The sequence below is a fragment of the Rhamphochromis sp. 'chilingali' genome (assembly GCF_963969265.1).
Source record: "Rhamphochromis sp. 'chilingali' genome assembly, chromosome: 21".
Taxonomy (NCBI): domain Eukaryota; kingdom Metazoa; phylum Chordata; class Actinopteri; order Cichliformes; family Cichlidae; genus Rhamphochromis; species Rhamphochromis sp. 'chilingali'.
The window spans coordinates 22,209,027-22,228,602 of record NC_137949.1 but is presented as its reverse complement, the minus strand read 5'-3'; the positions used below and the strand labels follow the sequence as shown (position 1 = coordinate 22,228,602).

The following is a 19,576-nucleotide window of genomic DNA, read 5'->3' as shown; positions in this document are numbered from 1 at the left end:
CATTGTATGTAGTAATTTTTAGATACATATGATGGAAGACAATAATTTGAGGTAATTCTTTTTTTAAATTATTTTTCAATAACAATATTTGTTTATTTTATTTATTTATTTTTGTCACTGATTCACAAAAAACTCTTGAGTTATAACTAACCAATAACTGCACTAATATTGTCTTTGCATAAAATAACTCAATGAAAATTACCCAACTTATACGATCAGTGTAATTTATATCAGCACCGATATCGAAACGCTATAACTAACTATGATGGTATAGCTACTATATTTTATTTTGTAGGAAAATCAGCACACTTCCGGTGTTTCTGTGATTAACTTGACGCAGCTCGCAGCATCCAGGCCGTGCGACTGTGTGACGCTCCAATCAGCAGCGTTCAGTGAAGGCTTGGTTGCCCAAGCACCCAATTAATTTGGACTTAGGGCGTGTTCACTCTGAGGAGGCCGTACCACTACCAGATCAAGAGGGTGATTATGAAGACAGCAGTACAGCAAGGCTGATTGAAGTACCCTTAGGATTCATAGTTAGTACTAATGTAACGGATTTAAAGGATTATGTATCTTTATGAGGTTCACCTTGAGGTATAAGTAGCTCGTTTACCTTTTGTGCGTTATCTTTCAACGACTTCAGCTTCATCTGCCACAGCTATAAATGAGGTAAAGGGGGGAAAGAAAAAGAAATTCTATTGCAAGCAAGAACATGGTACTAGCAGAAAGTGTAACTGCAGGCGACTCATCAGCTCTGATTGGTGGCTGAATTAGAAGCTGGAGAATGGCAACATGTTCAGGTTTAATGTGATCAAAGGGGAGCTGCAGGCTGTCACCTGTATTTAAAGCAGTGAGTCGTAGTGAACTCAGGTGCCAAGACACTGAGAGATCCTCTGCTGGAGGAGCATGGAAACTGGAGCTGAATATCAATGTTCACGGGCTGCTGACAGTCACAAGCTTATAATTGCCTAATTAAGCAACATTATAATTATACTATGATTTATACTTTTATCATTTTATTCAGTATAATTAAGATATAGTAGGCTATATCTTAATTACAGACTAAGTTACAAATGAACAAATACTGAAAATCATAACATTAATTCACTAATGCAGAACCATTCTTAGTAATATTTGCAGCAGATATGACTTGAAAATATAATAGGAATCACCTCATATACAAGGAGTTCCCACTAAATCAAAAGTACTGATTTAGATATTGCATCATGTATCTCAGAGGTTCTTTTGGGGGGCAGGGACCCCTTGGGGGGGGGGACCCATTGGACCCAATTATAGTCCTCAGCTGATAAAATGCTGGGTACTTTGTGATGACATGCCACTTTAGCTTGGCTTGCTTCATTGGTTTATATACTAAAACTTGAAGACACACAATAATAATAATAATCATAGACACAGACATAACGTGTAATTTCAGCTGCCCATTTTCACATTAATATGGCAATAAATACATCACTGGCTCTCAAACTCAGCTAATTAGCACAATGGACAAATAATAACAATGGAAGACTAAAATGTGTTGTGTGTCTTCAAGTGCTAGCAAATGAAGCAATGAAGCCATGTCTGGTTAATAAAAATCATTCATACTTTTGAATCACTTTGGCTGTCATGTCCAACAGCCTGTGCCTTACTTACTTGGACACCTTAAAAGTCTAAACACATCTACTGGTTTGACTGTAATGTGACACTGATATTATTTTAAAGTACCTTTGTCATTTATTAGCCACAGTCAGTTTCAGTTTTTGGCCAGATAATGGTCTAACTTTAAAAAAAAGGTGATGGTACATATTTCTCTAACACTTAATTTGGTTCTGGCGTAATTCTGATGCTGAACATCTGAAATATATTTTCTTAGTGTAACGTCAAAAGATACATTTTACAAGATATCAATACATTTAAAAAAAGAAGAAAGACCCATGGTGAATTTTTTTTTGCACAAAAACAATACATTTATTCAAGTGTTCTCCAGCACAAGTACATACGAAGCCTTTATCTTCTCTTTGAACACTAAACAAAGGTATGGGGCAGAGAATGACTGCTACATCTGCTGTATGAACTGGTCTTGAGGAAAACCATACAGGCCATAAAACAGTTATGACAGAAAGAAAGTCACAAAGAGCGTTAACAGTATCACTGAAGTATTGACCTGCTTTGACCAGTAAAATGAAATGCTGTTTCAGATTTTTTTTTCTTCTTTTTTTTAAAAACAAAGAAACAAGTAAGCGTCAGTTCAAAACAACATTCGGAAAACAGACATGGAGAATATTGTGGCATGGAATGTAGGATTAAGAAGCAATGCGCATTAAGCATACATTATGCTACAGTAAAAGTTATTACCATTTTTTTTCTCACACAATTTTCCCACAGATAAGCACCGACTACAGCAATCTCTAGTCTAAAACAATATAGCAAACCTTTCATTATTTGTTATCCTTATTTTTTCAAGTACAAAGTTAAAATGCCTTTGTTAATATATTTATATGAGTGAAATAATAGTTATTTTTCATTACTACAAGGAACTTAAAACAGTCATTGTCAAGACATGTTTATTTGTCTTCCAATCAAACACATTTTTCTTGATTAGGTAAAATGTTTAGCACCATCGGAAACGCCTACAATCCCTCTTTTTAAAGTCTTACAAAAAGAAACAGAAGTTTAAAAAAAAAACACCACCGTGTAGGGCTGTGCAGTGAAGTTTAGACCGTCAATCTTAAAGCTGTCTTTAGGCCAATGTTAAGATCACAAAACATCCAATCTGGATTCACTTGAAACAAACAAATAAAAAAACTAAAAAACAAAAAAAGCAGAGTTGGAATCTCTCTACATCTAATGCTTGAAGCTTTGAATGAAATTTGTCAATGATTTTTATTTTCGACCTAAGATTTTCTTTCTATTTGATGATATATATTAGCAAAGAATTCTATTTGTACATCTCATTTGTAATTAAAAAAAGAAAAGAAAAAAAATTGAAAACAGCAACCAGAAAACTCTATGTACAGAATGTACAACCATGAATATGACGTTAGGTATTAAAGGTGGAGAGGGGGATAACATCTGATAAAATACAAAGCACGAGAGCTCATATTGAGCCACCATGCATGGACAAAAAGGATGGCAATAAGGTCACTTAAGAAATTAATTACATTAAGAAATTAAATTTCAAATCTTAAATATGATTTAGAGAAGCGATAGCATCTGCTCTTACTCTTTACTCTTTGAGTGCTGACATCCGTGTCAAACACTGTGTCAGGCTTTTGTTTTGACAAACTGCAGCCTAAATCCTCTGTGTTTAGCTTAAGGATTACAATCAAGAGAATTTAGTTTGCGCGTGTAATCCATAATTTGGATCGGCGCTTACAATTTGCCAACGTGACGACTACAATTTATCGAGCAAATGGCAGCGGCCCTACTGTCCTTCACAGGGGACAAAATATTTTTACAAAGCAGGAAACACAGCTTTTTGACGCTGCCTTACATTTTTACAATCTTAATAGCAACAGACATTCCTTGAATTTACGTGGCAACATACTGTATCGCTGCTTCGAAACAGAGAACAATATGGATGATGGAAGGTGAGAAAAGGAGTTGGAGGTTACAAATGACAATCCATCTACTGTACACCGAGTCAAATAACATGGTTTCACATATAAAAAAAATCCATTCTTTCACTTCTATTGGCACAGCCCTACTGTATACAAAAAATATTACACGAGGATTGATCAGTTCACATCATTAAACTAAACGAAAAATAAACCAATTCACAAGAAAAAAAAAAGTTTTTAAAAGAAAAAGAAAGTGTACGTATAAAAGTGCTTGATAATGTTGATAAAACAGCACAAAATTGCTATAAAAAGGTAGAAGAACTCTGTGAAGCGGCACCATATTGTTGAGTATTTGCACCTGACAGTTATTCAGTTTAGAGAGGTGGAAGCCAAGGAGGAGAGTTACCCGGCCTGGTCGCTCTCCCTCCTTTACAGCGACCACGCTTACTAACAGTTGTACAGTAACGTCATTGTTCATGATGAAACTAGAAAAAAGTAGCTCATCACAGACTTTGATCTTAAGTTTTTTCTTTTGAATGACAGAAAACATCATCTCCCATGTGGCTAGCTTCACTTTCTGTTTGTGCAGATTCAGACAGTGAGCCTGAGTGTAGCAAGGCTGAGATTAGAAGAGCACCAGTACAAACTTGTGTAATAGCTGTAAAAACGCAGAAAAGAGTATAAGCTCTATTTTGCAGTCAAACGTCGGTCAACCGAACGGCATACAACATTATTTTATTTTTTTTTCGTTAAATGTAAAAACGTCAAACAAAAGTTCATCCAGCAACAGGTTAAAACGCTCCGTATTGTCTAAAAATGCATTGCCACATGGGCTATGATGTTTCATATCATCTTGGAGCACCATGGTATTGTAACCATATTACAGTAGTACCTTTATTACCTTCAGTTGTGTATAGAAACTGTAAACAAAGAGGTATATGTGATCTGGTGTTTTGGATTCTCAGAGACACAGCTCTCTTGACACTGAAGGAAACATCCCTGTGAGGCTCAGTAGCTGGAAGCATGGCTGCACTGCAGGTGGGAGTCTCGCAGTACGCTCACACAGCAGAAGCATTTCACATATCTTGAAAAAAAATATCCTACTTCCTGTCTTTCTGATGTTTCCCAATGTATTCCTATCCCTCTCTCTTACAAGACGTATTTAGCACTCTTCTGTCTTCGTGTCTTGAGAAGAAAGCATAGTCTCAAGTATAGCTTGCACAAACAAATAAACAATACTTGATAACACTGCAGCGGCCCTACTGTAAAATGATATATAAAATTAAATAGAATAAGAATTGCAATTCAAATACAAGAAATAATGTGAAATCTATGTTTCGCTTACAAATTATACCAGAGTATAATTTGAGGATCAAGGCTCTTGTTTCTAGTCACAACATACAGTTGTGGTTCCTAAATTATGAGGTACCGTAAGGGACATTATTACTGAAATGCTCTCACACACACGACTAAAATTTTATCTCTCACACACACTACTGAAACGCTCTAACAAACGCTACTGAAATGTACTCGCACACGCTACTGAAATGCAGTCACACACACTACTTAAAACCAAGGCGTTTCAGCTGGATAGGGCAGTGTTGCCAAATCCTTAGTAAGGAAAGTCGCTATTAGCGTTGTTGTCCTAAAAGTCGCTAGAAGTTGCTAAATATGGTCATTGCCTAATTTGCATAATTGGTCATGCTTATGTAATTGTAACCTATGTTGTAGGAGAGAGAAATAACATCGTGGAAGAGACATAAAGTGGGTAAAAAACCACCCTAAATGGATTAGGAATATATTTAGAACTACAAATTAAATTCTTTGAGTAATTATTGTTTTTTTTAATGTCACAATTCTAACCCTCCTCCTTTATCCGGGCTTGGTACCGGCAAAAGTGACCCAAAAAAGGCACTCTGGCGGAGTTACACACACACACACACTGTGTGTGTTTAAGTAGTTTTAAACCTTGTGATTTACAAAAAGTAAAAGAAGAACTGACTGCGTTAAAGTCAGGGTGGGAGCAGCGGCTTTGCTCATGCGTGATTCATTTGCAGTTTGGATGGGTAGGGATCAGCATCTCCTGCTCTGACAGCAGCTGGGGGCGACTGCTGCCTGTGAGCACTTTGGCATGGGCGAAGTGCCCACGGCAGCACCCGCTGCTTGTTGGGAGTAAGACAGATATGTGCTTTCACGTCAAAAAGTGGTCATAGGTCTTCCTAATAACAAAAGCAAAAGTCGCCAGATTTGTCGCTAGTCGTTTTTTAGAGAAAAAAAGTCGCTAAGGGGGTCTGAAAACTCGCTAAATATAGCGACAAAGTTGCTAAGTTGGCAACACTAAAACACCTTCCTGTTCAGCTGAAATGCCTTGGTGTTCAGTAGTGTGTCTGAGAGCGTTTCAGTAATAATGCCCCTTACGGCACTTCATACTAAATGGTTCTGAGCTAATTTTTTGACTGCTCAGTCACAGGCAAAGTACTCTTTGAGTGGTGCAAACAGGTGGCGGATAACTGGGACGCTCCATGATCTGCCCAGCAGCCTCTGCCTCGCCAGTCGGCTCATGTTGGATACGTCTGTATAGTGGACTGGAAAACCAAAGACCCTGATGTGAGCAACCATCCACACCACACGTGCAACCAGCGAGCAGACAGGGGAAGACAAAGGAAGAAAACCTTGAAATTCTGACCTCTGAAAAAAGCCTACACAGTAGTTGAAATCATTATGTTTACATACCTCTCCATCTCAGTGCACCACAGTATGTCTTCCTTCTCATTCATGTAGACTGGGAAGTGCTGGTCCTTGCCCTGCTTGATGGAATTAGACCTGGTAGTGATAGTCCTCACCTTGCCAAACTGGAGGACAATAAAAAAAAAATTTGTTTATGCCATTTTTATGTCCTTGCTGCGTAACAAACTTACAAAACCTGAGATACCTTTTCTAAAATGTTGAGGTTATCGTGATCAGATAATTTGGTAAACATGAGGTTCCATGTGAAGACCTGTCCCTGGATCTTGGTCCCAGAGTTTTGAGTCTTCAGCTTTGTATTTTTGATCTTTATTTCATGATTCTGTATTGGTTTTAGTCCTCTGTTGTGAGTTTTTCGTGTTCTGGTTTCTTGGTTTTAGGCTGGTTTAAGAATCCCTGGTTATTCCCGCCTCTCGTTTCCTTTTCTGGCCCAGTATTGTTTCCATGTTTGTTTACCGCCCTCATGGTTGTGTCTTCTTTCGTTAAAGTTTTGTTTCCTAGTTTTTTGGACATGGAGTACTTTGTTCTTTGTTGAAGTTTAAGCTCTGCAATAAAGTTGTCTTTTAGTTTAAACTTAGTTTCTGAGTCATGTCAAAGCTGATTTTTTTTGTTAGATAAATTCAATTTGAAACTATTACATCTAGCTGCCACATGGAGCCACCAGTGTGCAGAGTTTTACACTCCTGAATCAAATGAACTGTATTACGAAATCCGAACATGTCACACAGTGGAAATTTGCATTTATCTTTTATATTGGTCTTATTCTGATTCTAGTGTTTATTTGTGAGTGTAGTTTTTATTTGCATGATTTTATTCTGGTTATATTGCATGTTTCTTCTGTATACTTTATTAATCCTCTGTAAGAAAATTACTCTCTGCATTTAACCCATTCACTCAGTGAAGCAGTGGGCAGCCAATCCAGCGCCCGGGGAGCAGTGTGTAGGGACGGTACCTTGCTCAGGGGTAACTCGGGGTAGCCGTTCGGTGGATTTGAACCCCCGACCTTCCGATCATGTTTTAATCCAATGTGGACTGGCTGGGCATGGGACAAATTAGCTGATAGCGGTCACCTCCTGAGGCATGGGTGTGTCCAAAGGCGGCCTATCAGCTGTTTAAAGGACCTATTAAAAGGAAGCTAGCTGAGCACTGGAAGGAGAGAGGCCCCAGATATGGAGAGGAATGCATGGAGGCCAGCTGATAAAGAGGGACCCGCTGCCTGATCATGGGGGTGCGACACCTCATCTGGAGACAGTCTGGTCAGCGTGACGTGGCGACCCAGTCCCAACAGCAGGAATGGCGACAGTGGGAGACAACATGTGGGATTGACAGCAGGGCAGAGGTATACCTCTGGCTGCATTTGTGAGTAGTGTCTCCACCGTTGTGCAGCCGTGTTGGGAGATGGTCGCCATGGCTATAAGCCAGGCCAACTTCCGGGACGATGGTTCTGGCCCCTGTTTGTTTACTTACAGGGCAATGATGCAAGGGGAGCCGTGGTGGCATCGAGCAACGGACTCCAGTGCAGAATTCGAGCTGGGCAGGGATGTGATGGGACGAGAGGGGGATAGAAGGCTTCTCCTCGTCTTCCTGGGACGAGGCTGGTATGGACCCCGCTCTGGAAGAGCGATTTCTGCCCTGATTGTGAACACCTAACAAACATTCGTCCTTGGCTGTGGGACAGTTACATTGTGTGACGGGGTGGGATTTTAGAGCGCATAGAACATTGCGTTTTATAAGGTTTTTTTGATATTGGGTTTGTTTATTCCTGGGAATTTTAGTACCTCTACAACATTTTATTGCTTATGGCTTTTAGAATTGTTTGTCATTCTTGCTCCCTGGCCTGGAATAAACCCTTTCTGATCAGACCTGCTTCATCTTTGTGCCCTGGGTTTCTGACTCGCTTGCTCCCCCCTTGTATGTAAAGAACCATCCTCTAGTATGACATTCTGCCACACCAGCTTTAGTGTCTCTGATATTCTACTGTATTTAAATTGAATGAATCAGATTAACCAGAGAGATTACAGCTGCCAGACTGAGTTTTTGTGTGCACCGGTGAGCGAACATGATGTGTATTGAAAGACAAGCTGCAAGTACCTTGGCTGTCCTGCCATGTTCTAAACAGTCCTGGAGTTCCAGCCTATCAGTGCACATGGCAGTCAAAGGCCTGAAAGAGAGAATGAACAATTTACACTTTAACACGTTATTTAAATCTAACATGCATTTCATTTTTTTCCTGGTCCCTATATACACTTACAATAGTGGATGCTCACATTAAACTTGGACTAAGTTTCAAACAATTACATAACAGGTCAGGGTATGGTGACACAGTTGTCAGCACCGTCACCTCAAAGCAAGAAGGATGTGGGTTTGAGTTCACCAGCTGGGCGCCACGGGCCTTTCTAGATGGACACGGGCTGTGGGAGGAACTGGTGATTCTAAATTGTTAATAGGTGTGAATGGTTGTCCGTGTCTCCGTGTTAGGATGGATGGAATGAGTGCAGGTACAAATAACCCTGGTGAGTTCAAATCTTTGTGGACAAAACGTAACAGTCAAAAACAGTCAATTTTCTCATTACTAGGTGTGCAATAAAGCTCATGCTACATTCCTCTGATTACTCTACCTTTTTCTAAGCCCTCCCCTACAACCTTGCATTTAATGCCACATTGCTACGAACTCTGAGTAACTGTCTTGAGCAAAGTCTACAGAAATGCAGACTTGTGAAACTATGGATAATGTCTAGCAGAGAGCTCTTCATGCATTTCATAATGTCACAGTGGGATAGCCTAAGTCTCTGAGTCTGTAAATGTAGACATTGGGATTGAGCCAAGGGAGGAACGGGGCCCAGAAAAAGATAACAAATTATTATTTGAACTGTGAATCATGCAAAGCTACACTAATAGAGTCCAAGAATAAAAATATGGAGCTGGAGGTAGTAAAAGGTCCCATTTACAAATGTGAAAGTAGGGCATAATAGACTGAATTGGATCTGCTATACTACAAGTCTCTACTTCATCGGCCTTTATCTGCAATTTTAAACAAGAAAAAAAATCTCTGCCGGAAGTATGAAATTACTTCTAATCTAGCCACTGAAATCAGTTTCAGTCCATGCCATAATGGCACTTCATTTTGATTCAATGATTTTGGAGATAATCTAATCTAATTTGCTGTTCCATGCTTTGAATGCAGTATTAAGAAAACAGAAGATAATCTGCCAGGACAAGAATAGTTAAAAAAAAAGAAAAAAAAAAAGAAGCCAAATCAATTGGGTATGTATGACTCACTATCACTACCTTATCTATAGTCATAGTAAAAAAGACAGTATGATCCTTAAAATTCTGTTTTCCCATAAATAAACTAAAAATAAAAATAATCTGGTCTTTAGCAGGTCTTAAAATATGATACATAAAACCTCAAAGGGCCTACAAAACACGACGTACCACACTGTGTGACTATCTATTTAACAATCAAAAATCAGAAGCAGTGCGTGAGAAACTAAAGCCACACTTCTTCTTCCACACTGCTTCAACAGGAATTAAGAGAATAAGTAGCAGCCAGGTGCTGCTAATCAAGTTCACTCGATTCATTGATCATCAGCAAGCACGCGCCTCTAAAAAACAAAAGGTTTAGGCAGTTTGTTCATCAGGAACATTCACATGTGTGTTAACACAATGCCAAAGAGGAAAAACATCAGCAATTATTTTCAGCAGAGAAGCTGTTTCCAAATAGTCTGAGGTCTCTCATTCTGCAGTGAGAAATATTATTCACGATCAGAAAACATTCACGACAGCTGCCAATCTCAGCAGTGGCGGGCCATGCAATGCTCAGAGAAATGACAAAAAAACAAGAGCTACGTCTCAGCCTCAACAGGCCTTAATTAGATAGTTAAATTCTACAGTTCAAGACACACTGAACAAATGTGGCATACTTGGAAGGGTTGTCAGGAGACATCCTCTTCTCTCTAAAAATAATATGGCAGCATACTTAGATTTGCAAAGATGCATCTGAGCAAACCACAAGACTTCTGGAACAATGTCCTTTGGACAGATGAGACCAAAGTAGACATGTGTGGCTATAATGCACAAAACCAAATACAGCACATCAGCACAAACACCTCATACTAACTGTCAGCATGGTGGTGGAGGGGTGATGGTTTGGGTTTGTTTTGGAGCCACAGGATCTTGGCATGTTGAAGTCATTGAGTCTTTGTATACCAAAGATTTCTAAAGCAAAATGTGAGGCCATCTGTTTGACAACTGAAACTTGCCAAAATGATGTCATGCAACACGATAATAATCCCAAGTACAGCAGCAAATCTAAAACAGAATAACTAAAAAAGGAAATAGCGGAAATGCTATACCACATAAATTTACCATATAAATGCCTGCAAATCTCAATGAACTGGAGGAAGTTCCTCCACAGCAACATGAGAGACGAATAAAGTCATGCAGAAAACAAAACACTTTAAATTATGGCACCTAAAAGTTATAATGAAACACAGGGTGTGATTAGTTTTTCACACACCACTTTTTCTTTTGGGCTTACTTTTCTAAAAACAAGTAATAACATAGTGTAACATGTTCTGTGTTGTTGTTCATTTTTAGTTTGTTTTTGCATTATTTTAAGACTTGATACGGACTAAAGAATTTAGGTTGTACTTTGTTGTAACATGACCATATAATTTGACATAAGCAGTCCCTTTATAGTGTTACTTTTTTGTTAAATACTACTTCTTTTCTCACCATTCATACACCAACCTGTTCATGCCAGGAAGGTTACCCCAGAAGTAACGGGCACGGTGGGCAGCTGACACTTCCTTGGCATCGATCATCACTGGGTTACACTGAAAACAGAGACGAGGAAGAACAAGCACCAATCAGGAAGCAACAAAGGTAAAAAGCTTGTGATTGCATACAGAATAATACAAGTGTAATCACACAACAACAACAATTTTATTATATAGCACAATGTTAATATAACAGAAAAGAGTCAAAATTAAACTTAAAAATTGTCAGTTTCCTCAGTGGACAGTCATTTAAAAAAAAGAGAGTATTCTAACAGCTAATGAGGGCTTCACCTAACAGATAACCAGAAACACCATCTAGGAGTAGATTGCAGCGCATTAAAGATGGCATATTAAACTGTTGAATGAAGATCAAGACGTCAGAGCTCCGTTCTCATAATTTTTGCCTAAAGATAATGAATTATTGCCACAAGGGGGCATTCAAAGCCCAACAATACCCACTTCACCAACGGCACATCATACATCTACCGCCTACAGCAGGTAGAGATTATAAGTATCAGTAAAGAAATTAACCTCTAAAAAGCGAGATATGTCCCTCTTGTCACTGACGCCCATAGCAACCACATTTTCAAAGAGCCAGAAGAAAGGCCTGTCTTCCCCCTGCTTCGGCCGAGCCTCATGGAGCAGTCGGTAAAACTCAAAGAACAGGCGTCCGGTGCCCTCTGTGAGACAGAAAGAGGTATTAAACCAGGTGCTGAAGCAAAGCAAAAGACATAAACTCCTTATATTCTAGTGATTTATTTAGGCCAGTGACTTTATATATGAATGAATTTCCCAACTAATACATTAGCAAAGCAAAAAAGCAGTGGACTCATTTAAACTTACCATACAGACCCTTCCTTGCAGGATTGACTATTGAGAGGTCATTGCATGGGCTTCCACCTATAACTAGATCAAAAGGACCCCACTCGTTTATCTGTATAGAGAAAAGAATCAGAGTCAGGATTAGGGTTATGAACTGAACCAGCAATGTACTCCTAGTGAGTAGTAAATACTAATAAAACTAGCTATACAGATGCTAGAGTTTGAATGTTTTATAATGTCTTTATTGTCTTTTACTCTCCACTCTTGGCTTTTAATATGACAAGGTAAAGTGTCAAAGAAAAGCATGGTCTCACTGTCGGTCATTTGTACATCTGGTAAACAACCATACTGTTAAGCCTTAAAAATATCCACATTTTCTGTTTAGAAGAGTCTGCATTTAATTTCTGGTTTTCCACAATAGAAAATGATATCCAATGCTACTTAGTACAAGCGAGTAATGATATATTTGTAAGTTTGTAGCCATTTGCAAGTTTGGTGTCTCTTTTTAGTAACTTATTCTCACTCACATGTTTGCGCGTGATGTTCCGCACGTCTCCAACGTACATGATGCGACCCTCATGCCGGACGATACCCACAGTGATGGAGTCTTCACACACTTCAGAAGCTATGTAGCGACCCACTTGGATGCCAAGTTCTTTGAGCACCAGCAGTCCTGTGCAGGGTGTAGTTAAAGATTTTTTTTTTAAAAAGAAAAGAAGGAGACAGTCTAAAAAAATCTGTCCACTTAAATGATCTGATCTGAAGAACTGGAGCTATCCCTAATAAATAAATCCTATGATGACTAACACAAATATAGCTAATAGCTATATAGCTAGTATAGCTAGTTATATATGGCATGTGTAGTGACTGATATTTGGCAATGTTCTGACTAATAAAGGAAGAAAGTAAATCCATCTAATTTTTTATAACACAAACTGGGGAAAATTTTCTAACCTGTGGCTATGCCATCAAATAGTGAAAGGACACGAATGGGCTTCCTCTTCTCCGCCATGACTGGGGCGTAAAGCTTTGGTGGATCCTGAAATTATTGGCAGAGGGGGCAACAGTGAGACACAAAGGAGACAGACTCCTCAGTCACATGGTGATTGAGATTTATGGCCTAGAGGTCAATTACTTACAAAATCTTGATCGTGATTATTTGCAAAGAAGTGCTGGAGACGGCTGGGCCAATCGCTACGACGCTCCAGCAGACCAAACACACCCTTCTGACCGCACATGTAGCAGTTCCATGGGTCTTCTTTGATGGCAGCGTGAGCGGCTCCTTGACCAACAAGAAGGTCCACGCACTCCACACAGAAGCACCTGCGCCAAGGACAAGGACATTTACTTCTAAAATGATAACTAACCCTACCTATTAAAAGCAGTCACAGTGTTAAGTACAGTAAGCGACTAAGTGACTAAATGTGGTAGACTGCATGTTTTCCATTAGAAGACCAAAATAAACTATTAACTGTTTAAAATGGTCTTGATCTGAGAATGAAAATGCAGGAAATGTAACGTGCAAGTAGGGTTGCCAACTGTCCCTTAAAAAACGGAATCGTCCCGTATTTAGAAACAAAAGTACACGTCCCGTATTGAGCTAATAAGGGACGCACTTTGTCCCGTAATACAGTGAGAATCAAAAGTAGTCTATAAATGTTAATGGAATTAACGCTTTGTTGGAAAACATAATTCCCAGCCCCTCTCCTGCTTTGTGACCAATGAGCTGACAGCACACTTATGACAATTCGAGTATGACAATTCAGATTACTGCTCATCTCATTGGTCGAGGAAAGGTCGCTTGCGGAGAAAATACCGGAAGACAACAGATGACCACAACAAGAAGCATGGCCAACAGGGAAACAAATGCCAACACTGCAGTGCAAGTCTCGGACGACAGTACACCTAAAGCTGGGCAAACACTGTGCGATTTTTTCAGTCACGTTATTCAGCTCCTGCTCAAACTGCACGATTGACTCGCAGGGGTTAGAAGTTCATAGGTCACGATGCAGGGTCTCACACTATACGACCCGATACTCTGATGCGACCTGAGTGCTCACACTGTGCCTCCATAAAATGAAGGTTATAACAGAAAATCTGTCGCTCGCTCTCCCTCTCTCTGTCTTTCACTCACACAGACACACCACCACCATCAACTTTGCTAAATTGCTAATGAAAAACATTGATCAGGCAGCTGTGATTGAGCAGCAATGTAAATCCAACTATTTTCACAGTTGTTGTGGTCATGATAATTTTGTGAGGCCACATCGAAAAGGCTCGGATGAGCTTTCCAAAGTTCTACAAGTTGTGCCTCCATCGCTTGTGTCCAGATCACACGCTGCACAGCTGTGCTGCTCCACCTTTTTCACCGACGTTTACGTGTTTGCGCGTGAGCAGTGGTCGTGAGGTGTTAATCGTGTCTCGTTACCCCACGTATACTACACGATGCACGATGAAGGCCAAAATCGGGCCGATCGCCAAAACGGTCGCACGACTCAAAAATCGGCTCAAAATGGGCCAAAAATCGCACAGTGTAAGCCCAGCATTAGAGCAGCAATGTTTGTTCGCTCAGAGAAAGAAAAAAAAAGGCTGCAAAAGTACAGGGAGGAATGGGAAAAGGAAAACACCTGGCTGGAAAAGTGCACGATAACACCTTTAAAGCGCACTGCACTGTGTGCCGGCGCACTTTTTCCATAGGCATGCTTCTAGTGGTGGGCACATGAAGAACAAGAGGGGCGTGAAAGCTCGGGGAACCCTTAACCAATTTCTTGTCCACCAGGCCACGGCAGAAGCAGATATGGTATGCAAACACTGGTTTGTTTTTTTTAAACCTTCTGGTTAAGGTTAATATGGGCATGTGCAGTGAATATCAGCGCTATGTGGCCAGAAGTGTGATAATATAATTTATTTTGTGTAATAAACTGCAAGGATAGATGATTACAACAAATAGATGACTAATACATAAAAGTAATACATAGATTAATAATGATGATGAGTTAAGATGCGTAATCATGGGAACAAGCAGGTTTACAAACAGAAGCAGCTGATTAGCATTAGAAAAGCTGAAATAATACCTCAACTGAAGCCAATTGTACTAAATGCACTATATGTGCACAGTTACAAGAATATTTTTCATTCTATTGCTTTCTATTAATTTATATAATTTTAAGTTAAGCAGGACAGAGTTCTTTTAAAGAAAGATTTACTTATATTCTCAAAAGTTAAGCATGACAGGCTTCTGTTTAAGAAAGAGACCTGTTTTATTGTGTTAATGTTGTCATTTTGAGCTAAAAATAAATGGCTAAATGATCATTTGTTTCCCATATGGTCATATCACAAAGAATATGCATCTGCTTAAATCAAATTCAAGTCAAATGGTTAAAAATTAATTTCACACAAAAAAAAAAGAGCTACCACACTGGGAAGGGTGAAGACAACTGGGTTGCCCGGCCCTGGCCACGAGGTGTCCCTTATTTATTTTTCAGGGAGTTGGCAACCCTACGTGCAAGTGAAAAAACTTCTGCATCTTTGATGGGGTTTACCAAGGTTGTCTAAAAGGCCCCAAAGTTCATAGGATAACTATATTTGAATTCTTATACAGGTGTTTGTAAGTTTATATACAAGTTTATATGCTGTTCATTTAGCATTTAACCTTCTGTTAGTTTGAGCCAGCCCACCGTCTGGTGATGTCATATAGTTAGTAAGGTGGGCAGTTTTAGTGTCGGATGAGCAGTGTTGGTCAGGTGGGGGTGCACTGATTCCTGTGGGATATGATGTGTGCGTGAATGGTAAGTGATTATTAACCTGTGTTGCATTTTGCTTTATTTGTGTTGATACTGTGATATATTTACCATTTAGGAGCTAATGTAGTTCATAGTTGGAGCGGTATAGGCCACGCACGCAATGCGTGAGTTCACCCTCATTTCACATGCTAATTGATGTCAGTTACTTCATCCTGGTTTGGCTTTAGTTTGCCACATGTACGATCCTCAATATGTTTCTAACGTAATTCATGTGTTATCAGAGCTTCCCTGTATGGTATATGTGGTGCTCGTGATTCTTTAATTTAAAATACGGAGTTTATAGCGGATAATTTGTTCAGAGTACCGCTTAAATGCCGAGCGTAGTTCGACCGGAAGTACCATGTTCCTACTTCCCCTTCGCAATAAAAGCATTACGGCGGATTATAACGGAGAAGCCTTTATTTTCTACAGCTACCGGAAGTAGTTCCTCTGTACTGACGTTAACTTAACCTCGCAGTAATGCTATTTAGCTGGCATAGTGTAAGCAGTAGAAGTGTACTACATTGCTCTGCTCATTTAAAGGATAGATTTATGTAGAGATACATCTTTTTGTGTTTAGCATTACTGCCTTACACTACTGTGCTCTTTTCTTTATGTATGGTTATGTTAACTATATTGTATTATGCATATATCTGGATATGTCACTTATCTCTTCACCTTATTTATCACTTATTTGTATTATGTACTTCTTTAGTAGAAAACCACACACACACACACACACACACACACACACACACACACACACACACACACACACGATTACAGCCACAGGAATTGAGCTGTGAAGGAAATAAACTTCCTCAAACCAAACCTTAAGCTTTTTTTTCCATGCTCTGGGAGAATTGGTGAAGTGGTGTTCTGGCTGACACACCAGGGTGACCGTAGTGCTAAGGAGTGAATCAGTGCCATAACCGTGTCTATCCCTGATACCTCCACTACACAGGTTATTTGCATTTTTAGGAAAAATCGTTTAAAAAAAACCCTCAACAAATAAGTCTGTTAAGTCTTTCGTTTGTGCCAGTAGGACTGTAAGGAGAAATGTTTGGTCTAGCAGTAATGGTTTAACTAGAAGAGGAACAGGAAGTTGTGACTGAAAGAGCCCCACACACACAGAAGACAGAGTGGTACAATGCCTCTGTTGAAAATTTGATTGCCAGGGTAATTATTAGCCAACAGCAAAGCCAGATGCATCTGGCATAGTTTACTACCAGATTAGAAAGGAATACAGAGGATGGTCCATAAAAGATGAAATATCCAGTGAGCAGCAGTTCTCTTGGTAAAGATGCCTTGTTGATATCAGAGGTCAAAGGAGAACAGCCAGACTGCTTCACACTAATAGGAAACCAACTGTTACTCATATAACCACTTGTTACAACCAAGGTATGCCGAAGAGCATCTTTCAACATGCGACACTTGAAACCTTGAAGGTTAATGGGCTGGAGTGGTAGAAGACCACATCGCGTGCCACTTCTGTCAGCTAAGAACAGGAAAGTGACGCTCACCAAAATGGGAAACTAGATGACTGGAGAACTGTTGCCTGGTCTGATGAGTCTCAATTTCTTCTGCTACGTTCAGATGGTAAGGTCAGAATTTGGTCTTAACACTATAGCCAGTTTGATTACTCTTGCTGACCTCATCCACCCCCTTTATGATCACAGTGTACCCATCTTTTGATGTACCTTGATATAAAGAACAAATATTCTCAAAATTGCATCTTCAGCATCTTCACTGTATTCACATGGCCTCCAAAGTCACCAGCTATCAGTGTGTGTTTTATGACAGACAAATGTTGCCCTGGAGTCACCTGCTGTAATAAGAACAACCACAAAGGTGGTTTGAATACTTCATCAAGTAGGCAAGATACAAATCCAAATATTTACAGGCTGAGATCAAAAAGAAAATCAACCAATGAGTACCAAGGACTCGTATGAGGGGGTTTGCTGACCGTAATGATCGTAGGAGAACATCTGTGTCCTTCAAATAAAATTATACAATATGAACATGACCGACATGTCTCTCTTCTCTAAATCAGTTTATCAGTCATAGGCAGAGATGGGCAGTAACGCGTTACTTGTAATGTGTTACTGTAATCTGATTACTTTTTTCAGGTAACGAGTAAAGTAAGGGATTACTATTGCGAAAACGGTAATTAGATTACCGTTACTTTCCCGTAGGAACGCTGCGTTACTAAAACCGTGATTTTTTTGCCAGAATGTCTCATGACAGTGACGTAAGCAAGTGCGACGTTCGTGACAACAGCTGTGTGCAGATCAACAATGGATCATATATCGAATGCAGGAGAGAGTATGAGCGTGCAGCGTTTAAAGCGTGGAAGTACTGACCTTATTTTGAGTTTAATTCCATAAAAAGTGACAAAAACATTAGCGTCCGTTGTGCCTGGGAAGAAAACTTCTCTTTATAGCGAAAAAAGCCCCTAAACTTCCAAGCAAGCACCAAGTACGCTGAGAAACTCGCGGATTCTTCAACTGACCGCCGCGGCACACCTGCACCAGGGTAAACCTCCGCCTACGCTACTCCTGCTTTACAGGTGAAAATAGAGCAACAGGACCGCTAGTCTTTGATGTTAGTTATTTTCTGCTGTGTTTTACTTGCATCTATTTGAAAGACTGAGTGTAAACACAAAAAAAAAATATTTTATGTGCTGGAATGTGCAGAAAATAAGTTTAAATGTTAAGCAAATTTCTTCCAGTCAGAGACTGTTGCATATAATTAAATTTTTGCTTGATGCATAAAGTTAAAAGATTAAAACTGATAAAACAAGTTAAAAACAAGAGACTTTTCCATTTGATTACATTTTGTATGATGGATTATGCAGAAAAAGTAGAAATGGGCTGAAAGATCTATCACTTTATCACCTATTCAGGTTGTAAATCGTGTTTTTAAAAAGTAACTAAGTAACTAAGTAATTAATTACTTTTGAAAAAGTAATCAGTAAAGTAACGGGATTACTTTTTGGGGGAAGTAATCGGTAATTAGTTACTGATTACTTTTTTCAAGTAACTTGACCAACACTGGTCATAGGTCAAGCACAGTTTCATTATCACTCTTTGTTTTGTATTTAAAAGGTGTAGATAAAAAGGTTTTTAATGGGGTTTGTGGGTTTTGAGAAGCAGCAAGTTATCGTTAACACTGTCATCCAAATGTCAAACGCCACCATCCAAAAATAGCATTGTTTGTGATCAGTCCAGCATGCCTCTGACAAAGCTCAATCTGTTCTCAATGGTATTTTTCTAGACTTCAATCTAACTGTGTGAGAACACCAGTCTGTTTCTTTATGTTTAACAATGCTCTATTCAACAGAAATACAGTGCAACCACACTTTATAAAATATTTGCTATCAGCAAGTTCTCCACTGGGCTGCCACGATGTTGCCTTACATCACTGCTACGAGATTAGTGACCCATCACAAAGCCTTTATTGTGCATCCAATATGAGCAGTGAACGCACAATCCTGCTATCTGTGCTGGAAAAACAACTGTAAATTTAGAGGCAAGTACTGTCCTATTCAAAAATGAAAAATATTGCTGTTATTTGCTACACAGCTTCACAATGTTCTTTATTAAGCAATAATTTTATGAGTATTTTTTATGACAAAGAGATTTGAGAACAAGTCAATTGGCTGATTATCCTGTAATAAAGGTGTGAAGAAAGCATATGAGAATTTTGCAAAGATTGCAAGTTTTTTTTAAAGACCCTTTCATACTCTACTAACAGTAGATTTAGGTTATGGAAGGTCAGTTTATTTTTAGTTTCTTGTTCTTAGCTCACAGGAGTGCCACTTGGTGTGGTCTTCTGCTGCTGTAGGCTTCTAATGCTTCAAGGTTTGACGTGTTGCAAATTTAGA

General features: G+C 39.3%; 1 protein-coding gene across 5 annotated transcripts in view; it reads right to left on the bottom strand.

Moving 5' to 3' along the window:
* Positions 1-1,954: 1,954 nt before the first annotated feature.
* Positions 1,955-19,576, bottom strand: part of LOC308388946 (DNA (cytosine-5)-methyltransferase 3A-like) — a 52,424-nt gene continuing 34,802 nt past the window's right edge. For 4 of the 5 annotated variants that reach the window (XM_080869979.1, XM_080869983.1, XM_080869981.1 and 1 more), the window contains 9 exons: positions 13,048-13,231; positions 12,863-12,947; positions 12,436-12,581; positions 11,930-12,020; positions 11,618-11,766; positions 11,043-11,143; positions 8,397-8,466; positions 6,294-6,412; positions 1,955-6,162 (listed from right to left, as the gene is read on the bottom strand). In XM_080869979.1, coding sequence (XP_080726105.1) covers positions 6,021-6,162; positions 6,294-6,412; positions 8,397-8,466; positions 11,043-11,143; positions 11,618-11,766; positions 11,930-12,020; positions 12,436-12,581; positions 12,863-12,947; positions 13,048-13,231 — 1,087 coding nt within the window. In that variant the 3' untranslated portion in view covers positions 1,955-6,020. The remainder of the gene's footprint in view (positions 6,163-6,293; positions 6,413-8,396; positions 8,467-11,042; positions 11,144-11,617; positions 11,767-11,929; positions 12,021-12,435; positions 12,582-12,862; positions 12,948-13,047; positions 13,232-19,576) is intronic. The other variant, XM_080869982.1, reaches the window with a different exon arrangement.